A 15317-nucleotide genomic window follows, 5' to 3' on the forward strand; every position below is an offset into this window, starting at 1 on the left:
CTGGAACAGACACCACAGAACTTGCTCCAGAACAAAGTCCTTGCAGCTTCAGGCTGAGTGAAATCCAGGGGAACCTGACACCCTTCCCCGTCCCCAAAAAAAGCATGTGACACTCCAAAACCTGGTGGGCAGCGTAAGGTTACACTGCTTTGGGGTGTCTCACATACCTCAGTTCCCTTGATGAAGCAGCTGAGATGGACTGAGCTCTCGGGCTGAAAACACCAGTCCCGAGCGTGGGTACCCTCTCCTCTGAGCACTGAGGTCTGGCACCTCACCCTGAGTGCAGGCAGCTGCTCTGGCCAGCTTCTGGCAAGCATCTGTTGACTGGAGGAGACCACGTCACTGCAATGCAAACCACAGGCTGGAGGACAGTTACTAGTTTCAGCTACTCCTATCAAGCCCATCTTCATCCTGCTTGAAGGTGGCCTATCTGTAGATTCAGTCAAGGCACCATTCAGGGAAGCACTGTTGCCTTCTGCTGCTAGAGTTAAAGCCATGTTGCCTTCTCGTAGCTCAGTGCTAAGTTACCAAGGACCAATGTTTGAGCATGCAGAAGACACGAGCTGTCAAAGGATACACTAACATTAGCAAGTCCTCCATTGTAGCACACAAACCAGTAAAGGATTTTGCTGGGGAGTTGACAACTTGCAAAGTCGTCAGTGAAATCAAGTCTAACTGCGTATTCTGCTGGAGGATGGATCTCTATAACCCTCCCTGCTCCAAAGCAGAGTTGAAATAGATGCTGCCCTGTGCAATTTATAGTAAGCTGTCCAGGACTGCAGACACACAAGGAGAGTTTGCCCAAAGTATCTATGATTAATCCATCAGAAGTTTTAAACTACAGCCAAGCATCAAGGGCATATTGACAAAGCATGTTCAAAGCATGTATAAAGTGCTGTTATGAAACACTTGCTAAAATATTAAACAAAATGGCTTTTCCAATGGGCCTGTGCAGTAGGAAATCAGCACTTTAAGTACCCAACTGCTCAGCTGACTCTCGCTGGATGCTGTCTCTCAACACAAGTGGGTCACAGTGGTAGTGGGCATTGCTTCTCCCCAGACAGCCAGCACCTCCATGGCACTGCTGCTGGCAGCATCTGCTACAGGCCTGCACTGAACTGCCTCATACACAGGCACAACTGCCAGCCAGCGATTCAAGACTGGGACAGGAGAAGGGACAGAGGTTATGCTGAGACACTTCTGAGACTCACCATGGGTTTGGGGAGTGTGCCTCTCTGTTAGAAACAGTGAAACAGCACTGGGAAGATTCCCCATCCTTTCACTCTCTTCTGCTAAAAGCTGAAAGTCATTTAAACCAGCAGCACGTTGTGGCACGAGTACCCTTCTGCAGAAACCCTCTGAGAAAAAGCTGTGGTTCTCCCCATACAGGGTTTTATGGCACTTTACCAAACCCATTCACCTTCCAAGCTCAAGGAAAGCCCCAAGAAGCCCATTTAAAATACACATTTGAGAAGTCACTGCCTTCCACTCAGAGAGGGAAATGTCTCAAGAGGGTAGTGCTCTGCCACTGTCAGCTCACAGGAGCTGGTGTCAACCACTGCTGCAGTTTGAGAAGAAACACAGTTGCTACTGAAAGTATTCAGACTTCAAAAGCATCTGGGCAACACTTAAGTAAAAACAAGCACCCTTACAGTTTGAGTTTAATGATCATTTTCTTTGAAGCTTCATCAGTAATTCAGGAGCTGTAGCTCTGTCACCAGACACATCGCCAGAGAAACCTTAAACACAGCCATACAGCATTAATGCTGAAAAGATTTTCTCATCAACTTACACAGGAAAGGATAAGAGCAGAACAGGTGAAGGTTGGTCAACTATTCACTTACAGTTACCAAAGTGCACAGGATAAAGAAACAGTTCAAAGGAAGGCTAGATAAACTATGCTGAGCCAAGCCTCTCATTAAGCTGGAGACATCTATACCAATCCACTCATTTTGGACACTGTGCAACTGAACATCAGCTTCAAAGCACTAGCACAAACAGAGTGACAGAAGTACCCAAGGAAATCAAGAGTGAATAAAGGTGGCACCTTTATTCACTCTTCCCAGTCTATGCATTAGAGCCATTTTAAATGTAGAGGATTCCCTGTAAGAAGTACAGTAAGAGACAGCATAACAAAACCCTAAGCACCTTACACAAAACTCTTAAGATAATTTCATCAGGAAGTCTTGCACAACACATTAGTGGTGCAAGCCACCCAACATCTTCCCAACTCACTTCAACCAGCAGTTTTCCATTAACAGAGATCGGGTTTTCTACTGGAATAGCTTTGCCAACAAAACCCCAACCTAAAATATGTCAGTTAAGGGAACTGCTGATTTTGTATGCCTCTTGTCAGAAGCCTGAATGCCTCCAAGCTAAAGCCACCCAGTTTGCTGTTGCAAGTCTTACTGGGGACTTAATTAGCTGCTCTGTGCCTCTCTTTTGTCCAAGGTCAGGCACTCCGAGTATCTCCTATGGCATGCCAGGGTCCTTGCCACTATGAGCAGAAGCCCATTAGTACTCTGGGACTGGTGGCCCAACTGAGAAGAGAAACAAGGGCAATTTCTCTCAGAGGTACTAGACAACACTCAGTTGCTTTGATGCTTCCATTGTTTTTTCTAAAACAGGATGGGAGAGGGTATAAGCTGAGCAGACCTCCCATCTTCTAATCAACCTTAAAGAGCGTAGATCACAATGAATCATGCTTACCCTGCAAATGGTAGCACTCCCTGTAATCAGAGAGTACCAGCCTGCACAATCCAGTGCAAATAATTCCCACTTGATTTTAAAACAAATACTACAATACCTCATTATGTCACGTACAGTTTGCTTTATCTTAAGCATACACATTTTGTTTCTTCTTGTACCTAATTGCTATGTTAATCATTAGCTCCATGAGGGAGAGGCATGAGCAGTGCTTTTCACCCAGTTTAGTATAAAATAGATGGTGACCTTAGACTGTAGTGCTCCTTATCACAGTGCTTTACTGAGTCTACAAGGATTGCAGTACAAAGATACTAGTTTTGACAACAGAACCAGCCCATCCTGGCCCAGGTATGGACATTACTGTTAAGGTACTGACTTACCTACATGGGGAGCACTCCCCCCCCCCAAAAAAAAAGCAGCAACAGCACCCGAGAGCCCTTGAGCTCTGCAAGACCTCCCAAAAGTCTTGCTGCATGTCACTAGGCCCCCCGCCCTTGTCTAGGTATTTCAGGTATGGCACCAGGCAGACAGACAGCAAGCAAAAGCTCACTTCAGGCAAGCCAAGGGGCAGGCTCAGACAAAAACTCAGGTGCACGCACACCCAGGGGCAGCCCAGCCTAGCATCAGCCAGTTGTGGGGACTCCTTCCTCTTCCAAAGGCAAGAGGACTAGGAGCGTGAGAAAAGCACTATGTCTTGAAGTTTACTTCTTCTTTAGCTCCAGCTACGTACTAGCACACTGACCCACTCTGCATGCAAACCAGCGAGTTACACTCCTAGCTGCTGTTAGCTATTAGGCAAGGCCTGGAGCACACAAGAGGAACCAGCAACAAGCAGATTACCAGCCACTGCTATTGCAGACCAAGAACTCTTTCTGTGGTATCTAAACGGTTGTTTGCCATAGTAACAACTGTTTAGAATAGAAGCATTAATTAATACCACAGTCTTCTCATCTGGGAGGATGCATGCAGCAGAGAAGGGACCAATAAGACTTTTCCCACATGTGAATAAAGTGCTTTTTATCACAAGCCACTTCTGCACCAAGACCCTTGTTTTTGCTTGTCCAGCCAGCGAGCAAGAATTCTTGCTTAAAACTGTAGAACACCATTTTAATAATAATTTCTTACAGGGTTAAGTGCTGCCCAGAGTAGATTGCTAAGTCAAATCAGTCTGTGCATCTAATTTTACCTTTAAGACGTTCTTATCCAAGTCCTTTGAAAAGTCTTCCCATTCAGGATGGAGCCCAGAGAAGGATAAGTCAGCACGAGGGTGTTAGTGTCATCCAAGGCATGCAGAAGTGACAGTGACTAGAAATCAAGTGTTTCTGAGCCACTCTTCAGGGTACACACTGCAGGAGGGAACAACACCCAGCCCTGACCTCCCAGACAGCCGTATGTCCTGGAGTAAATCTCACTGAGACAGCAAGTGCAGAAAAAGAGATTGCATGGCTGGGGAACAGGGACCCTAGGACTTGAACTAAAACTTTCACAGTAGCTGTCAACAAGGCTCCTCTCTGCCCCAGGCCTCCTTCTTCCCTTGCCTACAAGACCTTCAGGGAAGAGCCTGGGCTCTAACTCCCTTGGCAAGAAAGGCATTTAATTATTATTTCTCCTCTCTGGGGATAATTGCTCATGCTTAACAGCTTCATGCCTGCCACATCACTCCTTTCAGCCCAGAGGCTTTCACCGTATACAGTCTCTACCAACACCATATTCAGATTTCAGGAAATACTATAGCACACTCCTGAAACAGATAGCAGTCAGAGCCAGATGGAAATACAATAGCCTACTTCCAAGCAAAAATCTTCCAAAGTTGCAAGATGCTTAGAGCAAATTTCACAATCCCCAGCTGCAAACACAAACAGCTCTACTGCCAGAGCCACCTGAATAAAAACCAAGGCACCTGAGTTAAAAACAAGTATCAAGGAAGCAAACTGTTAGTATGTTTCACCTGCAAACCCCCTCTGCCACCAGACAGCTGCTGCTGACCCAGCCCAGATTTCAGCACGGACTCAAGCAGGAGCAACTGATTTACAACTGCCTGCACTGGTATCAGACCTGCTCTCTTCTGAGGCTGCATGACCCTGCCCAGCAGGTTAGGCACACTGCTGCCTTTCAGTTCCCGCAAGTCTGAGAAGCTCTTACGGTCATCCTAGAGAGCTGTTTCATCTTTCAGGAAGCTGAACAGGCAACACATTTCAGGGAAATCACTGTGCAGGTGTGCCAAGTGAGCATTTTCCCGAGCCAACGCTGTGATGGCCACATTTCACACAAGGGTAAACTTGTTCCCCTCTCACACACCGCATGTGCTCTAAGCATGCGTTATGTCTGATCATAAATTGTGCAGCAGATCTTCTTACAGCTGAGCTCAGAGCTAGGAAAGAGATGAGTTTCCTCAGCTGAGCACACAGGGATGGAATTCAGAGATCTTTGAGATAATGGAAGTTATACTAATTATCACTTATGAAGTATAGATGTACCAAGGAAGGATTCAGCATCTCTGAAAAGCAGGGCTACAGGCACTCCTTACAGGAGAAAAACATACTTTATGTAGTAAGTACTCAAGTCTCTGCAGGGTGTCAGCAGGCATCAGCCAGCTCTCCAAAGCACTATAAATCCCAACACACAGCTTACAAAGTGTACAGGAGACATGTCATATAATAAACCAGCTTCCCCTCAGCTAAAAAGTAGAGTAATTCAGGCCTTCAGACCCTTCAGTTTTCTTATAGACTGCAACAGATGCAGAGACATCTCCCAAAAACTACAGAAATTGAGAACTTCCTCTAACATTTTTTTATAGTCAGTGAAATCTTAATTTAATGTTAAAGCAAGGAGGCATTTTCCACCAAGTCAACTGCAGGGCTATGAACAGCACACGCCTCAGCTTGAGTCAGTATTTTCCCTGAAAATCAGCATCAGTCCTAGATTTAAACAAGACCTGGCTTGGAGGGATTTGCACAGCACAAACTCAGTCTTACAAGAGTGTTTACTCACAAGCCTTCTTAAGCATGTTCTGGGTGACAGACAGGAGGGACAAAGTCCAGTTTTAAATCAAAGGGAACATGCCACAGTGAGTAGTCATGCAGGGTACGCAGCAAGACTCTCCTTGAGCAGTCTCCCCAAGGATCAAGTACCACAGCCTGTTTCAAAAAGGCTTTACACAATTGCCTAGGTGCCCAGCTGACGAGGACTGTCCGGAACAGCAGCCTCATTTAATTTGGTCCACCACAGAGTCAGCCTTAACCTTATTTAGCCAGTCTGTTGGAAGCATGTTTTCAGATACAGGACCTGAATTTGAAAATTCTTTTCTTTGCATGCAGCTTTTCTCAGATTATCCCCTCCTTCAGGGTGAAAAGCAGCAAACGTGAGGTCAGACATCAGCCCCAGGACAGCATTGTTTGCCAGCAAACAGCCCCCATGGTTTGTGCAGTCAGCTGACATGAGCCAGGGACAGAGGGAGGTATGATGCAGCAATCCTGGGGGAGAGAGAACATCAGGTTTTAATGCACGCTTCAGTATGAGAAGCAGGTAAGATGATAACTGCCAAGTAAGATTTTTTTTTTTTTTTTTTATGGCAGGACACCAGATGTCTGGAGTTGCAGGTCCTGAAGGTACAGTAACAGTTAAACTAAATGCTCCCACACACTGCTTGGAAAGGGTCAATATACAGAGAGAAAGCCTGCTTGGAATTGCCACATGCTGCCCTCCAAATAAAATTCTACTGGGGAAGGCTCAGCTCGACACAGTTTGAGAAGCAAAAGGGTACACCTGAAAGGCACCAGAGAGCCTAATCAGAGCGATTAGGGTCCCCTTCTTTCCACACAGAGACTGGTAATGAAGAAAAATCCCTAGAGCAGAAGGCAGGGACTGTATCTAGGTGACCTGTTTATTCTCACAGCTGGCCAAACATTAGGAGGCAGGCAGCATCACTGTGACTATTACTCTTATCACAGCCGGCTTTGCTACAAGTAATCAGCTTCCAGAAATAAGATTTCCACCTCGTGCACACAATAGGTCAAATGCAATACTGAGCTTTGCCTGCCTCTGGAAGGAAGGCTGCTGACGTAGCCTGCTTCCCTTTGGCACAGCATGGAATAGCCTCATCCATTATGTTGTTATGTATCAGTGGGGCAGGTGGGGGGGTGAAATTAAGTTGAACAAATTGCTAACATCACCTAGTGCTTTCAAAATTAGTATGTCACTTTGTACTTTGGCTCATTATACTTCTTTTTAAAGCACGCCATTATCAACAGCACTACATTTCACTGTAATTTACATAGACAAGAAAGTACCTGCTGACCAGTCAGCAGATACTGTGGCTTCCTTACGCTACTTGATACCAAATTATTCTATAATGAAAACAGTGTTGCAGAAATGAGATATTTTCTTCCTCCTAAGCAAGCCCCTGGTCCTTACACCATGCTCCATAGTGGCACTGTGCTCCTACTGCTGTGTATTTCCCAGCTTTGCTCTGGTGCAGGTGAGTTCCCTCTAGCTACCCAAAGAATTGGCAGATCTACAGTGTTGCAGGAACTCAGGCCTGGACAGATTTTGTGTGGACAGACATGAAGACAGCCCTCTGATTTTATAGCAGGAAAGATGTAGATGGAAATCAGCACAAATCAGTTCACAGCGCGAGGAAATGGAATCAGATACCCTTAAGAATAACATCCCTCAGGCTTAGCATACGAATTATCAGCTCTAAAGGTAAAGGTCAAGTTGTTTACTTCTAATGAACAACAGCCAAGTCAGTTGTTAGCCCTTGCAAAATGCAAGAAGCACTGTTTCTTTGGAGACTTTGCTGTTGGTAGACTGTACAAGCCCCAAAGCCCGCTATAAAAAAAATCCAAAAAGCCAAATCCATGGCCATGAGGTCTTCTGTGCCACCTCAACAAGCCACCTACCCTCTCTGGCCCACTGTTCCTCCATCTGGAGTAGAAACATGCTTCACATCCTTTCCCGCCTAACAGTGTTGAGGTAACTAGGGTGACTGAGGGGGCACAAGCTTGCACACACTGGACTCCATCCATTCGGGAAGAAGGGACAAAGGACCACCAGTTGCCATTATCAGCTGCAGTCTCCCTCTTCTACAGTGCTGTAACACATGGGAGTCACAGGGCCAACACCACTAAATCTTAATGCCTAAAACACAAGCTGATTGATACAACTTAAACCGTCATCATGGCTAACTAATTCTACACAACAGTGCTTGCTCTCCGTGTTCAGTGCTGTTCTGGGCTGTACCTTTTGTATAGCCTTTTGTATATGTGCCTCTATTCAATGTCATACTGAAAAGACAACAACATCCTCCTTTCTCACCTATCTCTAAGAAGAGCCATTGCTCACTTAACAGGAATAACTTTCTCTTTCCAGTATAGATGTTACCCACTCTTGCCGAGCATGACCCCACAAGAGGGACAAAACCCTCCAGTGTGGGCTCACAGCTCCCACCTCCTGAGGACACAGAAGGGGTTCTGCGGCTGGGTAGAAGCATGGCCACAGCACATACTCAGCCTGAAGAGTCCTTCAACAGCAGCCTCTGAATCAAGGCTCAGAGGTTCACAAGTTCTTCTGCAGCGTGGGTGACAAAACCAGTACTAAGTTTAAGCTCTTTCCATTACATATCATATGCAGCTTTCTTTTTAATACAGAGCAAGACATGAGTTTTCTTTCTTCTCCAAGGGTCAATGGGACAGGCTATGTCCATTGCTACTCCAGACAGGCCACAAATTGTTAAAAAACACTGTCACTATGAAATGCTACTTTACCATCAGATTGAGAGCTCAACAGTAATTATTTCCATCTGTGTGATCCACTCAAGACCAAAATATGATGCATAATTACTTCCACACATTAGCACACCAGCTATGATCCACAATGTGAGAGCCCACTCTGCAGTTTGCCTACACAGTAAAATAATTTAAAGTATGAAATTTAAAGATACAGCAAATTTCCTAGTTTTCAATGTGGACACTTGTTCAGAAATACTAATGTATTACTTGGAACAGCCTAATTCATTAGATTAACCAAAAGTCATCTAGGAGAGCAAAACATCCACTCTGAAAGGAAAGCATCCACACAGTAGCTCTTCCCAGGTAACTGCTTGGAAACACCACAAGAACTGACAAGTCACATTAAATCATGCCAGACCAGCTAGGTAGACATTAAATTTAGACATCAATTTTTTCTATTAGAGGTTCAGCCACAGCCTCGGATATACAGAAATAGGATAACATGTTTTTAAAAATCAGCTTTATTAGGGACATCCATTCTATATTAGCCAGTCCTGGAGGTGATCATTAAACAAAGCCTCATTGAAAGCTCTCTCAGAAGACTTCTGTTAAAGCGTCACAGGACAAAGATCAGGTTCCAGTTTGATGGACTGGCCAAAAAGAAGCACGGCTGTTTAAGAGGAGGAGAATCAAGAAAAAGGAAAAGCTTTTTGTCTGAGTCCTGATTTTTTCCAAGTGACGTTAGCTTCATCTTTTTCCAAGAAACGCTAGCTTCACGTTTCCAAGTGAATTTTCCAAGTGACGTTAGCTTCGATACCCACTTTGTCAGCTGGTCTTTACAGCAGTAGTACCTGAAGTGCTCATACTTTGCATAGCTATAAGGCACTGACACAGGTCTTGATTTGAGGTCCATGTTAGTCTCATTCCTTTCCTCCCCAGGTTAGTCTGTCCATGACCATACCAGTCACATTCTCTTCCTGAGATTAGCTCCCACCTAAAGCACAGCGCCTGGAGAGCACCCTACAGAAGTGCTCCCCACATCTCCCGCAGAACAGCCCCTTTGGGTACCTCTGGCCATATCCTCTGCTACCCCAAGGCGGCCAGAACATCTATAGATACACTTAAGATTCTTCTCAACAACTCAGGGCTGTTTGTGATATTCACTGCAACAGACAAAGAGAGGAGATAATGGTTTCTGGCTTCCCAGCCTGGATGAGTATCTATCACTGAAGAAGCCTTAAAGAAGACACTGGAGTTGTTGGCATGACAGCATGAGTCCCCATGCTGATGGTGAGGGGGTGAGTACACCCCCATGATGTACAAACAGATTTTAGAACCAAAGCCTGTGAAATACTGACAAGAATAAACTTGGTCTCTAGGTAAGTGTCCTTACGAGCAAGAGAGAGTTACCAAAAAACCCCAAGCTAAAACCCTCCGATTTCCAGAGGACAAAAGGGAGGGACCACACCCAACCTTGCCAGAATCCTAGTTGTTGAGGTTGGAAGGGACCTCTGGAGATCATCTGATCCAAACCCTCTGCTCAAGCAGGGTCAGCTAGAGCAGGCTGCCCAGGACCCCTGTACAGTCAGATTTTGAGTATCTCCTCAGATGGAGACTCCACAGCCTCTCCAGGCAATCTGTGCCAAGGTTTGATCACTGTAATAGTAGAAAAGGTCTTCTTGTGTTCAAAAGGAACCTCCTGTGTTTCAGTTTGTGCTCACTGCCTCCAGTCCTGTCACTGGATGCTACTGGGAAGAGTCCAGCTCCCTCTTCTTCATCCCTCCCATTGTGTATAAACACATGGATAGACCCAGCTGAGCCTTCTCTCTTCCAGGCTGAATAGCCCAACCTCTCTCAGCTTCCCCTCGTATAAAGATGCTCTGGTCCCTTAATCATCTTCTCAGCTCTCCTCTAACAATTCAAGCCTGCACCAAGCACTGCAGTGAGCCCCAGGGGTGCCAGAGTAAATCAGCGCACAATACTGAAGGGACATGGCACAGAGACAGACCAGCCAGCTGCCAAGGTAGGGTACACCATCTTCCCTTCCCAGAAATCTGTGTTTTTCCAGAGAATAACAGCTTCAGAAAAAACAAGAGCCTAGGAATGATTCCAATGGCACTATAAGATCACTTGAACAGATATTGATGCGCTCAAGAAAGCTGATACACATTAATTTGGTAGGAGCTGCACATTTGAATATTACAAGCTTCAACTGTGCAGCCTTCAGTTGAAACTTATCAACCAAAAGACAGGCAGAATGAGAGTTGTGGCAAATCTAAAGACAGCACAAAGCGTGTATAACAACCTCAGCATAAGGATTCCCTTGAGGGATTGGCATTAAGGATGCTCAGCAGTATCTTCCAACAGCCAGGGAACTGTTAGAGACACAACAGCAAAATAAAGCAGGAAAACAGGCTATAAACAGAATCACTACTTCAAACAAGCATCCACCTCCTCCAGTCCCGTGAGGGCCAGATGCTGGTAACCATATTACTTCAAGGTCAATATGTACTCACGCATTTGCAAGCCAGAAAGGGTCATGGTTATATCGCACCACGGCTGCTAGGCATACCTGTGTTTTTAGGCCCATCTGCATACACTGGTCCTGGAGGTGGAGGTGCATTTTGCCATCCATACTGGGGATATCCTTGATAACCTGGCTGGCCTGGTTGGTATGGCCCAGTAGGTCCGGGAGGATAGCCTGGGTACGGGCCAGGAGGACCACCCGGCTGCTGTGCATAGGGTGGGTAAGGGGCAGTTGGGCCCGGGCCAGGGTAAGGTGGAGGATTTTCGTAGTTCATGTGGGATGCAGAATCTGCCCTGCAGAAGAAGGAAAACAAACAGAAGAACTGGTTTGGTTTTTGTCTGCTTCATGTACAAACATATAATCCCCATTGCAGACTGCTTCCAGAGCGCTCTACATTAAATGTGAGAAACAGACCTCAAAATACATGGTCAAGCAGTGAGTTATTTCTAGCCCTTTTTAAGAGTCATGTCTTTTATGTGACATGAGTTTAGCTCAGCAGCAGAATGACTTGCTGCTTTCCAGTTGTGCATCAGCTACTTACCCTAAAACATTTAACAGTCCTGCATCTGCAAAGCATAATCCTCTGCTTCCACTCATGATTAAATTGCTTTTAAGAGAGATTTAGAAGTGACTACTTCATGTTTCTGTCAACATTCAAGAAAACCACATAGAAATGCAGCCAGTTCCAGACACATTTGATAGCCTCAACAGGACAAAGAGTGAACACGAATGTCCATTACACTTCTCCTGTTACAAGCATCTATACCAGCACTCTGGAGCAAGACTGTATACGAGTAATTTCCTGATGACACTGTAACCCAGCACATTGCGTATTCTTTCAGTAATATGCAACCGAATCATTAAGCAGCCACAAGCAATCAGAACCTTGGGCTCAGTCTCATTCAAAAAGCAACATTAAAGACACCTCAGAGAATTGGTGTCCATAAAACCTAATGTATTACTCATGGTACAGTCATCAAAAGATGAGACTGTCACAATAATGCAACTTTAATTAACCTCTAAACAGCATGACTAAGCAAACCATTTCTTACATTAGGTTTCTGAAGCTTCTCCCTGTTTGAGAAACATAATTATCCTTAACTGTGTTCAGGAACCATCCTGACTGAAGTAGTTGCACTGTGCTATTTTGTTTTACCATTGCAAGGTACAAAAGGGTCACCATTTCCCCTTTGCTGCACACCTCTGCCCACATGCCACAGGCTTCAGGGAGAAATACCAGGAGCAGAATTTGCCTCTGCTGAGGCTCACTGCTGCTGGCACGGAGCAGCAGATGCTGAAAAGTAGGATCCTTTTTGAATGGTGTTGGGAAGGGCAAGCAGCTGGGCTAGACTGACCTGGGTGCTCAGTACTGTGCACCCACTCTTGGGGATGTGCACTTTTGAGTCCAGAGGAGACCATCAGCACTCTGGGCTGAGCTCTGGTGTGACGCAGATTGAAGAATTTCACCTTTGTAACTCTATAGTGGTCCCAAGAGCAGTCATCTGACGGGCAGAAGCCAAGTGAGTCAGGCCTCTGGGGCTATGTTTAGCTGCTGCAGTCCCTGACAGTGTCAAAGTGAGCCTTGTTTGTTTATGGCTTGCTATTTCATCACCTCAGAGAACACTGACTGTTCCTCCCCAAGGAGGGATCCCTAGGCTCTCTGCTCATTCACGTGTTACTCCTGCCTGAACGTCGCTAGTATGATGCTTGCTGCTGTACAGGCACCACGGGGCTCTCCCCTGCATGCAGCCCCTTCCCATTCTCACAGCAACAGCCAGTCTGATCACACACAATGCCCAGGAGAGCACTGACAACTCGAAATGACTCCAGAGGCTCACTCCAAGGGAGCAAGGCCGACCTCCCTCCCACAACAACACTGGGAGGCCCTCCAGTCTCAGCAGGCTGTAGTTGTCATTCACCTGAATTCATTCTAAGCGTTCCTCTTGCTGGGCAAGCCAGGTACAGTGCCAGTTAACTGCTGAAGCAGCGTTGTTACCTTTCAAATGATATTTCTTAATGTCTTCAACAAAAATTTTTACTGTTTAACCAATGCCAGGGATTAGAAGAATTGTTGTGGGGTTTTTTTCCATTGCCAGGTCAGGCAGACTGCTTAACTGTTCATTTTAAAAGACAAGCACAACATACATTTAACTTGAGGCTCTTTAACCACCATACTGCACTGCAATGCCTCTACCAAGTCTGCAGCAAGGAAATTCTCCCTTTAAAGAGCCAGTGAAAGGCAGGCAGCAAGCCCTACAACTCACTTCAATTCAACAAACTGGGACATAATGGGTCACTAATGTTCATCTATCCCAGAAAATCATCCCAAAATAGCAGCCAAAAGCAAGTTCCCAGGGAAGTACAAAGCCAGAGAGAATGCATGTGTACAGCTACATACCAGTGCATGTGGCAGGGAAACCATTTGGTGCTCAAGCCAGACAGGGCCCAGGCAACCAGCAGACCCCTGTGAACTCCCTCTGAGTTTGCTCAGCCTTCCTGAGCCTGCTGCAGTGTCTGTTCCTGGCTTGAGGGATCCAAAGCTCTGCTGTGTGTCTTGTGGAAAACTGCCTCCTGCCCACTGGGGTGACTGCAGAAGCAGGGAACAGCAGTCACCCTCCTGGAGGAGGCATGTGGGAGCCCCCTGTTCCAGGATGAAGAACACCAGCCCGCTGTCTGCTTCACCCACCTCCCCCTTCTGAGTCCTCCAGATCTGTTCTAGGCTGTAAGTTGGCATCCTAGAGATATATATATGTGTATAGATACATACACACAAGGCATTCAAACAGCAAACCACAGATCATGGTTTTTGTTTGTAAACCTTTTCTTAAGAACCTCCCCAGGGCTCAGCTTGCTTTGGTGACCGTTGCCAAGCTCCAGCAAAGAGTCACATTAATTACTTTGGTTTTCCAAAGCCCTCAACCTAAGAGGACAGTTAGCTCAGCCCATCCTTTCCAGTGAAGTGCAGTGAAGTCCAGTCTTCCCTTCTGTCCCTTCATATGCATCAATTCATTTATCTGCATTCAGTATCATTGTCATCTTAGTGCTGTAGCAAGGCTTAAAAGATGTTGTAATTCTTCAGCTGTCTATGAACTCAAATTCAGCAGTGGATAACAAACTCAGCCATCACACTGCTGCCCTGCCACAGGGACTCGTGCGGGACCCCCAGAGGCCATCCTCCACTGTCAGGGCTGGCCATTCGTCCCTTTCCCTGTTCCCTTTGGTACTCAAGCAGGGAGCCTGCCCACTATCCCGTGGCTGCCTGGTTTCTGTACAAGCACCCACCATGGGACCACACCAAAAGTCCCTCGGAGAGCTGGTACAGAAACCAGAGGAACCACACGGGTAGAAAAGCATCTCAGCAGAAAGGTCGGAGACGGGTATCAGCTGTACAAGGCTGTATCTGGTAAAGCTTAGAAAATACTGAAAGAGTGCAGTAAGATGAGAGCCTGGCTAAAAAAACCTGCACATCAGCAGCTCTGCAGAAAAATCTGAGAAACTGGACAGGAGGAGTTAAAAATCCAAGTCTGACAATGGCTTGAGCAAGCCAGGACATGGTGGCATAGGGAACAAGAAAGGGATAACAGCTCCATGTTAGCCATGTCAAAACAGTTTTTGAAGAGGAGGCATGTCTGAAGTGGAGGTAGTAACTGAGCTTCTGCCTGTTAATGCAGGAGAGGAACTGAGGAGAAAACAGGAGAAAGTCTACGAAAAGCCTGACAGATGCCTGGGCAGAGACCTCTAAAGAACAACAGAACAGTGGAAAAAACGAAGAATGAGATTAAGAAGGGCATATTCCACCCAGGCAAAGTTACTTTTCCCTTCAAAGTTGAGGGTAAAGTTAGCACAATTTAAGATTTGGCAAGAAGTAGAAGAGAGCATCCAGCAAGGACAGTTTCAGCAGCAACTGTATTGGAGATTTATCTGTGATGAATGAGAAACGAAAACTCCTGAAGAATCTATCAAGGCATTCAGTACACCCAGGAGGTGTTGTGGAAACCAGGTCTTCCAGAGGTCCTAAGTACTACTTCTGTCCACTCCCTCCCAGCTTCACCTGGGTTGTGAAGGTCAGACTCCTTGCAATGGTCTTTGACCCCAGTGACATTCTCAGGAAGAATTTTTCCTTGTCCCCCAATTCCACTGTCAGTTACTGCCACATATACACCCTTTCCTACTTGCCCTTTTTGAACTGTGTGACAATATTTGGATTTTCCTCATTTTCATGAACTCATTCACGGTTTTACTTGCCTATTTAGCCCTATTTACTCACCTGGGTATGTGTTTGCAAGGCAGAGCCTTGAATCAGTAAGCAGATACTTTTCAGAGACATGCTTGAACTCCTAGTCAAGTGTGTTATT

General features: G+C 45.9%; 1 protein-coding gene across 1 annotated transcript in view; it reads right to left on the reverse strand.

The window, feature by feature from the left end:
- CYSTM1 (cysteine rich transmembrane module containing 1) overlaps nt 1-15317 on the reverse strand; it is a 28039-nt gene that overhangs the window by 5164 nt on the left and 7558 nt on the right. The window contains exon 2 of the mRNA XM_074916285.1: nt 11008-11255. Within this exon, the coding sequence (XP_074772386.1) occupies nt 11008-11236 (229 nt within the window). The 5' untranslated portion in view covers nt 11237-11255. The remainder of the gene's footprint in view (nt 1-11007; nt 11256-15317) is intronic.

This window comes from Athene noctua, chromosome 12 (genome assembly GCF_965140245.1).
Source record: "Athene noctua chromosome 12, bAthNoc1.hap1.1, whole genome shotgun sequence".
Taxonomy (NCBI): domain Eukaryota; kingdom Metazoa; phylum Chordata; class Aves; order Strigiformes; family Strigidae; genus Athene; species Athene noctua.